General features: G+C 46.2%; 1 protein-coding gene across 1 annotated transcript in view; it reads right to left on the bottom strand.

The window, feature by feature from the left end:
• Positions 1-4,030: 4,030 nt before the first annotated feature.
• The window catches only part of Wwc1 (WW and C2 domain containing 1), a 142,089-nt gene continuing 133,281 nt past the window's right edge, over positions 4,031-12,838 (bottom strand). The window contains exons 20-23 of the mRNA XM_034506982.2: positions 9,266-9,358; positions 7,190-7,423; positions 6,146-6,267; positions 4,031-4,864 (exon numbers count right to left, since the gene is read on the bottom strand). Of these exons, the coding sequence (XP_034362873.1) occupies positions 4,798-4,864; positions 6,146-6,267; positions 7,190-7,423; positions 9,266-9,358 (516 nt within the window). The 3' untranslated portion in view covers positions 4,031-4,797. The remainder of the gene's footprint in view (positions 4,865-6,145; positions 6,268-7,189; positions 7,424-9,265; positions 9,359-12,838) is intronic.

The raw sequence follows: 12,838 nt of genomic DNA, 5'->3' as shown, positions 1-12,838 counted from the left end.
AAGCATTTGTGTTGTTGTTCACATTAAGGTGCTAGATACTCTCTCCAGGATGTGAGTATGTTGAGACTGTATGACAGAAAAGGTCCTCAAGCTTATACTTTCTGAAAGGGAAAAGGCAAAACAACAGCTTTCCTTTTCATTGTACCTGTAGTGCGTGCGCGCCCGTGTGCAGGTGCGTACAGAGTCATTCCACTCTGGCCTTTGACTCTCCATCCTCCTGCCTCAGCATCCTTATCACTATAATGATAGGTATGTACTACCATACCGGGCTAACAACATTTTTTCATTACCAAAAAGGGAAGGTGATACAATGACCAGGATCAGGCAGCCTCTTGGAGCATCTCTCAGGCCCTTCTGTTTGTTGAAAGATGTAGCTCAGGGTAGGTTTGTACTGTGTAGCTGAGGGATAGTCTTGAACTTCTGATCTTTTTCCTTCCACCTCCCAAGGGCTGTGGTAATGTGGACTTACCACCAAGATGGATTTAGTTCACGTTGAAATTTACTTATCTTCATCCTAAACAAAAATATCTATGAATCTGTGGGTGTAAGTGTGCGGATTATAGATGGTACATATTAAATAAATGTATTATAGGACTTGGGCGGTGGCTCAGTGGTTGAGAACACTGGATGTTTTTTCAGAGGTCCAAAATTGATTGCCAGCAATACACATGGCAGCTCACAACCACCTATGAACATGTAGTTCCATGGGATCTGATGCTCTCTTCTGCTGTGCAAGCATACACGCAGACAAAACAATACATCAATATATAAACAAAAATTTAAAAACAATAAATATATTGTTATAAATAATAAAGAACGCAGCCATATCTACCTGTGTTTTCTTTTGGTTAAGTAGAGCAGACTGGCCTAGAACTCAAGCACTTCCTGGATTCTGGTATTACATCTGTCACTTCTCTTGGCCTATAGTTTTCTACATTGTCACCAGTGGTACCTATACCCACTTTGAGGAGATGCTGCATTAAGGCACTTGGCTATCACCACAGCCCATAAAAAAACCATTAACACACACACACACACACACACACACACACACACACACACGCACACACCCTGTGATTGCTGTGAATTCAGTCCAGCCTAGGTGAGTGAGTTTTTAGGGCATTCTTCATTCTTGGTTGTAGAGTAAGGACCTGTCTCCACGTAAGCAAGCAAGCAAGCAAAGAAAGGAAGAAAGGAGGAAGGGATGAAGGGAGGAAGGGATGAAGGGATGAAGGGAGGAAGGGATGAAGGGAGGAAGGGAGGAAGTAAAAGAGATCACAAGCCACTGAGAAACGTCTGTGTCCCCATTGTTACATAGCAGGATTGGAAAGGACTTTGACTTTCTTTCTCCCGGGCAGTAAGTAATTGTTTGAGTGTTTGTTATGTGTTAGTGAATACTGCATCAGGGGCTGAAATGGCCAACAAGGTGTATCTGGTGTGTGAGATATGAAAACTAGGGGATCAGATCCATATCGTTGGTAAGAAGCACCATAATGTCAAGCCTGTGACCTGATATTCCTAGTTAGCTACATTTACCCACTATCCTGTGGTTGGCAGTCATTGAGTCTTTACCAGATTCCCATTAATACATTTAGTTAGTAAAGTACTCTGGGAATAGCTGTACTAATGGTATGGGCCAAATATATGAAAATGAGCTATTCCAGAAGCATCTAGAATATAACGAGTAGGATATAAACTTCAGTACTGTGGCTTAGCATTGTGACTTAACCTTCAGTAACAGTAGAGGGGTGGAGTTCAGCATTATGGTTCTGTATCAGTAGAGAGTGGATCTCAGCACCGTGGGCCGACAACAGCAGAGAATGGATCTCAGAATTTGGTCCAGAATAGTCGACACCAGATAAACAATGTCGGGCTTTGGTTTCTAACGTCTTGTTTCTGTCTGCTGCCTTTCAAGCACTAGGGACAATGGGCCTGTAGGGAGTGGATGTCTGGGTGGCATCTTTTTAGTTTATATGGAGCTCTGATGGCGCCTTTAAACTGTATGCAGCGATTTATCCACAGATACAGCCATCTTCATAAGGAAGGATGGGCAAAGGGAGAATTGGACAGACTTTATTTTTTATCTTCTGAGACTAACTCATTCTGTAGCTCATTCTGTGGCTGGTCTGGAGCTCATTTATATAACCCATGCTGGCCTTGAACTTGTGACCTTGTAAGTACTGGGATTATAACCATGCTCAGCTTGGTAGTGTCTATATAAGCAATGACCTGGATGCGGCAGAACAATGCACTGAAATTTTAGCACTTGGTGGGTGGAAGCAGATGCATCAGGAGTCCAAGATCATCCTTGCTGGACTCGGCAGCACAATGCTTGAAATCCTAGAACTTGAGAAGCAGAGACAAGAGAAACAGGAGTTCAAGGTCAGCCTTGACTACATAGTGAATTAAAAGGTAGTCTGGACTATATACCAGTGGGTCTTTAATTCTTTTCTTCCAGTGCTGGGATTGAACCCAGGGCTTTGTGCTTGCTAAGTACACATTCTACTATTGAGCCACATCCCCAACCCCAAGACTTACTCGGTCTCTTTCTTTCTGTTTCCTTCCTCTGCCTGCCTGCCTGCCTGCCTGCCTGCCTGCCTGCTTGTCTCTCTCTCTCTCTCTGTATCTCTCCCTCTTCCCCTCCCTCTCTTCTTCTCTTCCCCCTTCCTCTCTCCAAGGTTTCACTATGCTACTCCTGGCTGTCCTGGAATCTGCTACACAGAACAGGTTGGCCCCAAATTCAGAGATCTGTCTGCCTCTGCTTCCTGAATACTGGGATTAAAAGCATGGGCCAGTATGCCTAGCTGAAAGGCTTTTCCTTTATAAGCAAAACAAGACCTAGAAAAATGGCTCTGCAGTTAAGAGCCCTTGCTACTCTTCCAGGTGACTAGAGCTCCTGGTACTCATGTCAGATGGCCCATGACCACCTATAACTCTAACCCCAGAGGACAAAACAATTCTGCTGGCCTTCATTGGCATCTTTGGAGATTGTGTGTGTGTCTGTGTGTGTGTAATCTTTACAACCAAACAAGGCCATCCTAGACTATAGAATAAGTTTGAGACCAAGCTGTTGTCAATATATAACAAAATAAAATAAAATAAAATAAAATAAAATGTACATTGAGGAGATGGAAAGATGGCTCAGAGGTTAAGAGCGCTCACTTTTATGCCAGAGCACCTGGGTTCAATTCCTAGCACCCACATGGTAGCTAACAACTGTCTGTAACTCCAGTTCCAAGGGGATCCAATGTCCTCTTCTGGTCTCTATAGGCATTGCACCCACATGCAGGGGTGCATAGACATCTCTCCAGTCTCAGTTTTTAAGGACAGGTTTTCATACTGCTGAGATGGTCTCAACTCCTGAATCCACCTTGCAGGTGCTGGGATCACAGACATACATACACATAATAAAACTAGGCTTAAACTTTGCAAAGGTTTAAATTATGTGTACTCGTGTGTGTCAGGCTGTGTGTACACACGAGCATGAGCATACGTAGAGTTACAGGTGGTTGTGAGCCAACTGACGTGGGTGCTGGGTACCAGCTGTCAACCTCTGGAAGAGCAGTAAGCATTCTTAACTGCTGAGACATCTCTCATGTCCTGCTAATCATTTATGTGCATTGTGTTCATGCATGTCTGTGCACCATGGCCATACTCGGTATGCATCGAGGCCGGAAGAGGGTCTCAAAGTCCTGAAACCGAAATTACATATAGCTGTGAGCCACCATGTGGGTCCCCTGGACCCAGCCAGTGCCTTTAATCCCTGGGCCATCTCTCCAGGCTCAGTTTTTAAGGACAGGTTTTCATACTGCTGAGATGGTCTCAAACTCCCTCATTCACCTTCCAGGTGCTGGGATCACAGACAGATGCCACCAGACCTTAGGTTCCCAAAGAGCTGAGCGGTCACAATCAAACAGACAAATAAGTATAACAAAATAAAAGAAAAAAGAAAACAAATTTCCAGAGTTGGGAGATGAGTGAAACCAGGGAAATAAAAGTGAAGATTCAAGGGAGACAAATGACAAGAAACTCTTTCTTAAAAGGCCACTTTATTGATAGCGATAGATCCAAACGCACTTCTCTGCAGCCCTCCCCACACTCCCACAGCGGTGTCACTGGGCATCTGAGATGGGTGTGGCCTGTCACCAGTCTGGGCTGGCCTTGCTCAGCCAGCTCCATGCTACCTGCTTCAGGTCAGGTGGCCACATGAAAGACACATCACAGCTCACAAAGATCCATGGACAGTCTTCGAATTCCCCCACGATTTCTGTACATCCCCCTCTTTGTATTATCATACAAAATAGCGTTAACTAGGGTGGGTTAGCTGTGCTGTGCCACCTGGGGGACCTCCTCTGAGGATTATCACCCCTCAAATACGACTTTTTTTTTATTGCAGGGAAACCTCTAAAAGTTGTTGCTGTACAAAAAGAAAACTCTAGACAATTTTAAGACTAGCAGCCACTTAACGCTGCTTTAGTTCATTTAAATTCTTTCCCAAAAATACATTCCTAAATATACAAACTATACAATCTTGTCATTTTAATGCTGGTTTTTTGTTTGTTTGGTTTTTGTGGTTGTTGTTGTTGTTGTTACGGTTGCTTTGTCTTTTTTTTTTTTTTTTTAAATAATAACAAGAAAACCTGAACTAAAAAAAAAAAAATCTGTTTGTCTTCAAACCGATGAGAGCGCTCGGGGACTTGTGACTCAGTACCTTCATATAATGCCTCATAAATAACTGTAGTCACAGTCAGCCTTCACAGCATGGTCCGTGCAACAAAGGAAATACTTTTCTGGTGGTCAGACATCATCTGCAGAGAGAGCTGGGATGTTCATCCGAGGCCGGGTGAAAAATGCCATTTTCTCCCTGTGATGGAAAACAGGTGTTTCAACCTCACTCAGAATGTATATACATATATACATATATACACACATATATATGTGTGTATGTGTGTGTGTATATGTATATATATGTGTGTGTGTATATATGTATATATATGTGTGTGTATATGTATATATGTGTGTATATATACATATGTATTTATATATACATGTATATATATGTGTATATATATACATGTATAATATATATACACACATATATATTAATATATCAGATCGTTCTGTTCTGGGTCAAGGCATTATGTATGCCAAGCATGTAGTCTGCCACTGAGCTACACCCCAATCCGTTTGCTATATACTATAGGATATTTAGTGATAGCCCTGGCCACAATTAAATGCTGTTAGCATGGCTGAACTCTGGCTATGAAATCTGAAATCTGTGGACACTGAGCATGGTGGAATACGCCTCTAGTCCCAGCAACTTGAGAGGCTGATGGACAAACATAGCTTGGGCCCGTCCATGATTTTGAGGTCTTAGCCACATAGGCCCATCTTTAAAAACAAACAAATAAACAAGCCCCCCACCCCCACATTGTCAAATATCCTTTGCATCGAGTGACATAGAGGATAAAATTATGCCTGACCTATTCAGCAAGTACCTGACATTGGGCAAGTACCCTTTGCCCAATGCAGGAAACACACACATATGCACATATTTGTATGTGTGTGTGTGTACAAGACCATTGGTTTATTTTTGGTTTTCATGTGTGTTTGAGTCAGGGTCTGATGGAACACAGGTTGGCCTTGACTCACATTATAGTGGATGGAGGATGAATCTAAATCCCTTCATGTTGAAAGGCCCACACCAAATGACATTTGTGTCCCTCCTCTGACGTGTAGGCCCAGCAAGGCAAGCACACAGCTAGGATTCTATTAGGCAGAGCAGAGCCAGGAAACTAGGTGACCATCCATTTATACCACGATCCCCTCTATCACCAGCCAGGCCCCTGCAATTACCAGATACTGGAAAGGCTGAGGAGAGGATGAGGCAAGTGGCCCATTAAACAAGCGGATCTCACAAACTGGGTTGAGCTGTGTGGGGACTGGTACCAGAGCACCACGGTGCTCACAGCATTACGGGAGCCTGGCAGAGGATGAACATCTGTTCCCATGTAGGCTACAGCTCTGCTCAAGCAACAGGGGCAGTCAGTGCCCAGGAGCAGGGATTATGAGGCCAGCCAAGGTGACAAGGGCCAGGTGGGCCGGTGGGGTAGCAGAAAGCATGAGTCGGGGATCATGCACTCACCTGAAAGACTGCACTTCTGGGGGCTCCTTACAGCTCTGGCCTCGAAGCCTGTGCACATCCTTGGCAGCCGCTCTCATCATCTTGTCGGCTTGCAGCTCGCTCTTGTGCTCCCCACGATCCACCTGTGAGGCAAAGCAAACAAGGGTGTGACATGGGAGAGAGAGCCCTCCGGCCTGCAGGACTCGCTGTCAGCAACGCAGAGTCTGTACCATGGGGTCTGCTTTGTGTAGAAGGGTAGTGGGCTATTCTCACATCATCGACCTATGACGACGGAGGCAGGGACTAGAAGCCCTGTGTGTGTCTGAAGGAAGTGTGCTCGGAGATGCCTGGTGAAGCGCATTTCTTACCTGCTCCTTAGGTGCTTGGGAGGGGAGACTTTACAGTTGCTTTAATTTTTACAGACCAAGAAACTGACTCAATTTTGTTGGTTGTCTTTTGATTTTTGTTTTTAAATTTAAAAACATGTATTTAGTTTTATATATGAGTACTCTGTCTGCATGTACACCTGTGTGCTAGAGGAGGGCACCAGATCCCATTACAGATGGTTGTGAGCCACCATGTGGTTGCTGGGAATTGAACTCAAGAACCTCTGGAAGAGCAGTCACTGCCCTTAACCACTGACCCATCTTCTCTCCAGCCCCCTTCTTCTGTATGGTTTTTTTTTTTTTTTCGGTTGTTGTTGTTGTTGTTTTTTTGTTTTTGTTTTTGGTTGTTGTTTTTGTTTGTAATTGAGGCAGGGTTTCAGTCTAGCTTAGTCGTCTAGACTAGAATTCAGTATATCGTTTAGGCAGGTATTAAACTCCTGTTAATTCTCCTCCTGCTTCGGCCTTCTGTTCGGTGCGTGGACCACCTGGAAAAGGTGCTTGCTGTATCTGATGAAAGATTCATGTTGACTGGGGCTGAATCGTAAGCACTCACAGAAAAAATATCAACGGAAACACCTGTAGAGCGAAGTCGAGCCCCTTCCCCCCATCCCTGAACTCTGCAGGGGACCTGAAGTGGGGTCACAGGACTGCTGAAAGGCAGCCAGCCAGCGGTACTCACCCTCTTCTCCAGCATTCTCAGCAGTAGGCGGAAGCGCTCGTCTTCACGAAGCCACTGTGGCAGCTCCTTCTCCCCGTGGTTCTTGGCTTGCTCCAAATGCTCCTTCAGCTCCTTCAGCACTGAGATCTCCTGAGTCAGCTGGCTGTGCCAGGTCCTCGTGGCCTGCAGGTCCAGTTCTAAGTCCAGCGAGGTGCGGATCAGGCGCTCTGTGCGCAGGGACTTGACGGAAGAAGGCTGCGGGGGTGGAAAATGATGCTCATGCCCACCTGGGGCTTCAGCCCAGAAATGCCACAGATCTGAGTCCCCTGAACCCCAGGACCCATCTTTCTTTATGTGCAGGCGCCCTCCCCTTACAGAACACACTCTCATGGTCACACAGCTTGTGCACCACGTACAGGGACCACGTTGTCCGGACGCTTGGGTTCCCAATGCTCGGGTTCCCATTTCACGACAGCCCTCCGCGGGCCCAGTTGTTAGCATCTACACAGCCGGGGCTCTAGGTTAGAGTGGGTGGAGCATGGGTGGGGGCGGAGAGCTGAGATTCCCTTGCAGTGCTTACGGCATTAGCATTCTGTGAATGGTGTGTGGTGCTACCCTACCCTCAGGTTCTGTCTCAATGCACAGTCTACTGGGCCTTCAGTAGCCAGACTCTGCTTAAGAATTGGGCAATCTGCAACACACCGCAGCTCCCAAGGCATGATGTTTTCGTTGCTGATTATATATATATATATATATATATATATATATATATATATATATATATATATATACACACACACATATATACGTGTATATGTATATATGTGTATATATGTGTGTGTATATATATACATATAGATATATGTATATATATTTTTTTTAATTTTTATTTTTTTAAAATTTTCTTTTGGGGGTAGGTTACAAGGATGGGAGGCTGATATGGAAGGTCTAGAAAAATAAGTGGGACTGGGGTGCATGATGTGAAATTTACAAAGAATCAATAAAACCTTAAAGAGTGGGGTAGTGGTGGGGCACGCCTTTAATCCTGGCACTCAGGAGGCACAGGCAGGGGATCTCTATAAATTTGAGGCCAGCCTCATCTATAGAGAAAATTCCAAGACAGCCAGGGCCACACAGACAAACACCTATCTCAAAAGGAAAGACAAAAGGTTCAGCTATGTGGCAGGGGCCGTGTTGTGAGAAGTGGCAAGAGACCTGCTAGAATTCCTTCCATTTTTGGACCAATCCATCCCTGAAGACAGTCTCACACGCTGTGGGCTCGTTAGATTGTATTATTGCTTTAGTTTGTTTTATTTTGTGGTATTAGCTTTTGCACACACTAGGCAAGTACCCTCTCAGTGATCTCTAGGGCTACAGCTGGATTTTACAAAGGCCTGCATGCTAAAATAGCCGTAGCATTTAGAAAAGGGCCAGAGCAGCTTATTGGGTGTCTCTGCCCCGCCCCCCCCGCCCCCATCTCTCCATCTTACTGCCTTGAGACAGGGTCTCTCACTGGACCAGGACTTGCCATTTTGGTTAGGGCTGGCTAATGAGCTCTCAGGATCCACCTGTGTCTCGATCTCACCCCTAATGCTTGGGTTACAGACAGACACAGCCATGCCTAGCTTTTTATGGGAGGTTTCAAACTTGAGTCTTCATGCTTGTAAAACAAGTACCCTTACCCACTGAGTCATTTCCCCAGCCCCTGACAAGCATAAATGTAGGGACAGAAATGTGGAAGTTCTAGACTATTCCTCCAAAGTGAATGTCTGTCTGTGCGTCCATCTGTCTGTCTGTCTGGTCTATCATTATGTGTGTGTATGCATGCCCAAGAATGACTGTATGTGCACGCATGGTGCATGTGTAGAGGTGAGAAGACAATTGTGTGAAGTTGGTTCTCAACTTAAGACTTTTCCGTGGGTTCCCAGGATTGAACTCAGATCATCAAGGTCACACAGCAAGCCCCTTTCTCTGCAGAGCCAGCCCACCTGCCCTGTCTTACCCACTCGCCTTTTTCCCTGACATGGCAGCCTCTGGCTAGCCATAGGCCTTCCTGAAGAGCAGCAGGCACACAAAGAGCTTTAAGGTGACTCTTACCCGCTTCATCCTGACGCTGCGCCGTTCCAGGGAGTTTCGAACAAAAGGTGGCTTCCTGGATAGTGTAGAACTATCACTGTCACTTCGGTTCAGCTGCAAGAGAGAAACTGGAGGAAGTCAGCCATGGGAAGAGTGTGTTCTGGAACCTCCCCTTGACACCCCCCCAAAAAAGGTTCAGTGAGAACAGGAAGAGATTACCTCCCCAAATATGACCCAGACACTGAACTTCCTGTTCCAGGCCTTGCTCTGAACTTGCCATCCCTTTAAGGTGACCATTGGCTAGACATGCATTAGGTGTGGTGTGTGCCATTGTCTGTCTCCACACGACCCTAAATTAGATGAGGCACCTTGGGGTATCCTCACGACACTGTGCAAGGACAGTCACGTACAGGGCATAGACACTCAGGAGTCATCGAAGCCACCCAAAGCCGTTGGAGAGCTGCTCAGCCAGGTGTGATGAGGCCGTACTGTAGGACATAGTGTCCCTTTGTCCTGGCATGCAAAGAGTGGCTTACACCCCACTTGTCCCTGTCATCTAGAGAGCCCACCTTTAGTGACTCAAAAGGAACCACTTTGGAGGCAGATATTTGAGACAGAGCTCAGTGGTACAGCATGAGCCAAGCACGTCAGGTCTTCAGTGCTGTAAGTGAAGAGATGCATGGTGGGAAGGAGGGTGCCCCAAGGCCAAGGAGACACACCCATATGGAGAAAGTATGTACAGACTCTGCTAAAATTGAGCTCAGCCATCTTCCCACTCAAATCCCTGCATTGGCCATGTTTCATGTTTCCCCAGAGGCCCCCATTCTCATCTATGACAGCCTTTCTCCAGCAGGTGAGGGCGGGGCCATTTCTTGGTTGAGTCTTATCCCCTAAAGGAGCAGGGTTGACTTGCGCTGTGCTGCTGCAGCTGCCAGTTCACAGCTGTGGGGTCTCTCCCGAGAAGCTATTGGTGTCATTATTTTCGTGGCTATTCATCATTATATTAAAGATAATGACACTAACAGTCCCGTGCCAGGCAGAGTCTGAAGCAGACAGGGTGATCGTAGTGCAAACAGCGAGCACGTGGGTGGAGCCCCTAGCTTCACGCTTGGTGGCTTAGTTATAGCTTCAGTTCAGACAAAGCTTCCAGAGAGACAAAGATGGTTTCGCAGTTTATAAGCAGACACCATCAAATGGAGACTCCGTGGCCCAGTGTGCTACCACCGAGCTGTGCACAGCACTGTGGAATTCACGCAGAGACATCTACTTGTTACATGAGGGACCCAAAGACGGCCTCACACTTCAATTAGAGGTGTTTGTTTATTTATTTTAGGTATACGAGTACACTGTAGCTGTCTTCGGACACACCAGAAGAGGTTTACCCAGTACAGATGGTTGTGAGCCACCATGTAGGTGCTGGGAATTAAACTCAGGACCTCTGGAAGAGCAGTCAGTGCTCTTAACTGCCGAGCCATCTCTCCAGCCCCAGGGCAGTTGATCCTTAAGCCCTGGGTGTTTATATATTAAAGATCAAAATTATTAGACAGCAGGGAAGACTACATTCATTCTTGAACTTCACTTTTAGTTTTAGTTTCTGGAGACGAGGTCTCATGGAATCCAGGTTGGCCTTGGACTGTCTGTGGAGGCGAAGCTGGCCTCGACTCTCCCGGCTCCACCTCCTTAATGCTGGAATTGCACAACTATACTATCGTGTGAGTTTTTAACGTCACTTCCTCTCATTTCCAGACATTCTAATATTTAATCTCAAACATGATAGAGAATCATTGTCTTTTCATCACTTCTATCTAACAAAGTTGGGGGGAAAAAGAGGCAGAGAATCACAGTAACTTCACATCACAGGGAGCTCGACTCGGTGGCTGCAGGCCAGTAGCTCCAGCTTGTCGGAAGGCTGAGGCAGAAGGATTACAAAGTCAAGGCTGGCGTGGGCTACAGAATGAAAGCCTGTCTCAAAAGAAAAGGTAAACTAGACCATGGCTATACCTTGGTGTTGATGGATTTGCTCACCATGCACAAGGCCCTGGGTTTAATTCCTTTGTGTTTAAAATAATAATCTTTAATAAATAAAAATAAGGTCACAGGAGAGAAAGTTAGAGGACTGTGTGCACTTGGTCAAAGTCAACCAACAACAAACGACAAAGTGCTGTTGAAAACACACAGGTGCTGTGGACCGCTGCAGAAAACAGAATTCACCGTCCCTGTCCTGGACGTAGAAATCCAAGGTGGGGCGACTAAGCAAGTGACATGAAGCTAGTGGAAGGAGCGATGATCAGGTCGCAGGAAGCCTTAGAGGAGGTGAGGCTAAATGGCAGCAAGTGGCAAGCCCCAGAGTTAGCCATTAGCTTTGCACCCCAGTAGCTCTGTGCCCCCGAAGTCAAGTAGGTGGGCTCACGGAGCCTCAGTTTTTCCATCCATAAAATGGGTACAGATGCAATGGGCTTCATAGTGTAGTTTGTAAGATTAATAATAAGAAAACATTTTGGGGCTGTGGAGATGGTGTAATGGGTAATAGAATTTCTTGCTCAACACTCCTGTCAAAAGCCAGGCGTGGCCACATGTGTACCTGTAAGCCCAGCACTCTTGGGGTGGAGACAGGAGGATCACTGCCAGCTTAACTCTGGGTTCAGTTGGAGGCCTTGTCTCAAGGAAATAAGGCAAGAGTGATAGAACAGGACACGGGGTGTCCTCTTCTGGCCTTCGTGTGTGTGCACAGAAGCATGCATATATGCTATGCACACACATGTACCGGTATGTACACACTGAACCATACACAAACACACACCCGTAAAGCACGTTACATCCCAACCATACAACATGTACACACGTATCCACTCACTCATACATCAAAAAATGAAAATAAAGAAAATTGAAAAAATAAAAACAATTGAAAAATTGAAACCTCTTTTGGGGGATCGTAGGGGGATTGGCTTGAAGATGCAATTCCAGCCTCGGACAGAAAAACTGCATTTGTGATTCGCAGTCAGAAACAAGGCTGGTCTCTTGGTAGAGAAGCTGAGGGCCTCGGGTCTTGTTTCCAAGACCCTAATAGTTAAAGAGTCAGGCCAGCACTAGTCTGTCAATTGCATGCAGTTGCCCTAGGCTTTGAATCTCAATTCAGCTCAGTTTGCCTCTGTGTGTGTATGTGTGTGTGTGTGGTTTCACACTGGGGCAGGCTAGTTGCTTGTGTTGCACGAATGCACCACACCCGCCCTCATCTCAGGGGGAAGCTCCCACGGCAAGTGGAGAAGACAGCAGCACAGTCAGAGTTTGGGTGGCCCGCGGTGGCAGGAGGCATTAGCAGAACAGGCAGCACTGCTCTTCTCTTTTGGGTCATCATGAACATAAGCACTGTGACACCATGGTACCGATAACAGATGGCTATTGGGGTTGGACAGATGGGTCAGTGGTTAATAGTGCCCGCTGTTCATGCAGAGGACCCGAGTTCGGTTCCCAGCACCCATGTCAGGCAGCTCACGGTCACAGTTCACACCTCCTACTCCAGGTCCGGGAGATCCAGCAGCCTCTTCCAGTCTCCACAGACACCTGCACTCTGGCATATGCTCGCACAGACACATA

Source organism: Arvicanthis niloticus, chromosome 6 (assembly GCF_011762505.2).
Source record: "Arvicanthis niloticus isolate mArvNil1 chromosome 6, mArvNil1.pat.X, whole genome shotgun sequence".
Taxonomy (NCBI): domain Eukaryota; kingdom Metazoa; phylum Chordata; class Mammalia; order Rodentia; family Muridae; genus Arvicanthis; species Arvicanthis niloticus.
The sequence above is the reverse complement of the archived record's forward strand: the minus strand, read 5'-3'. Positions and strand labels throughout refer to the sequence as shown.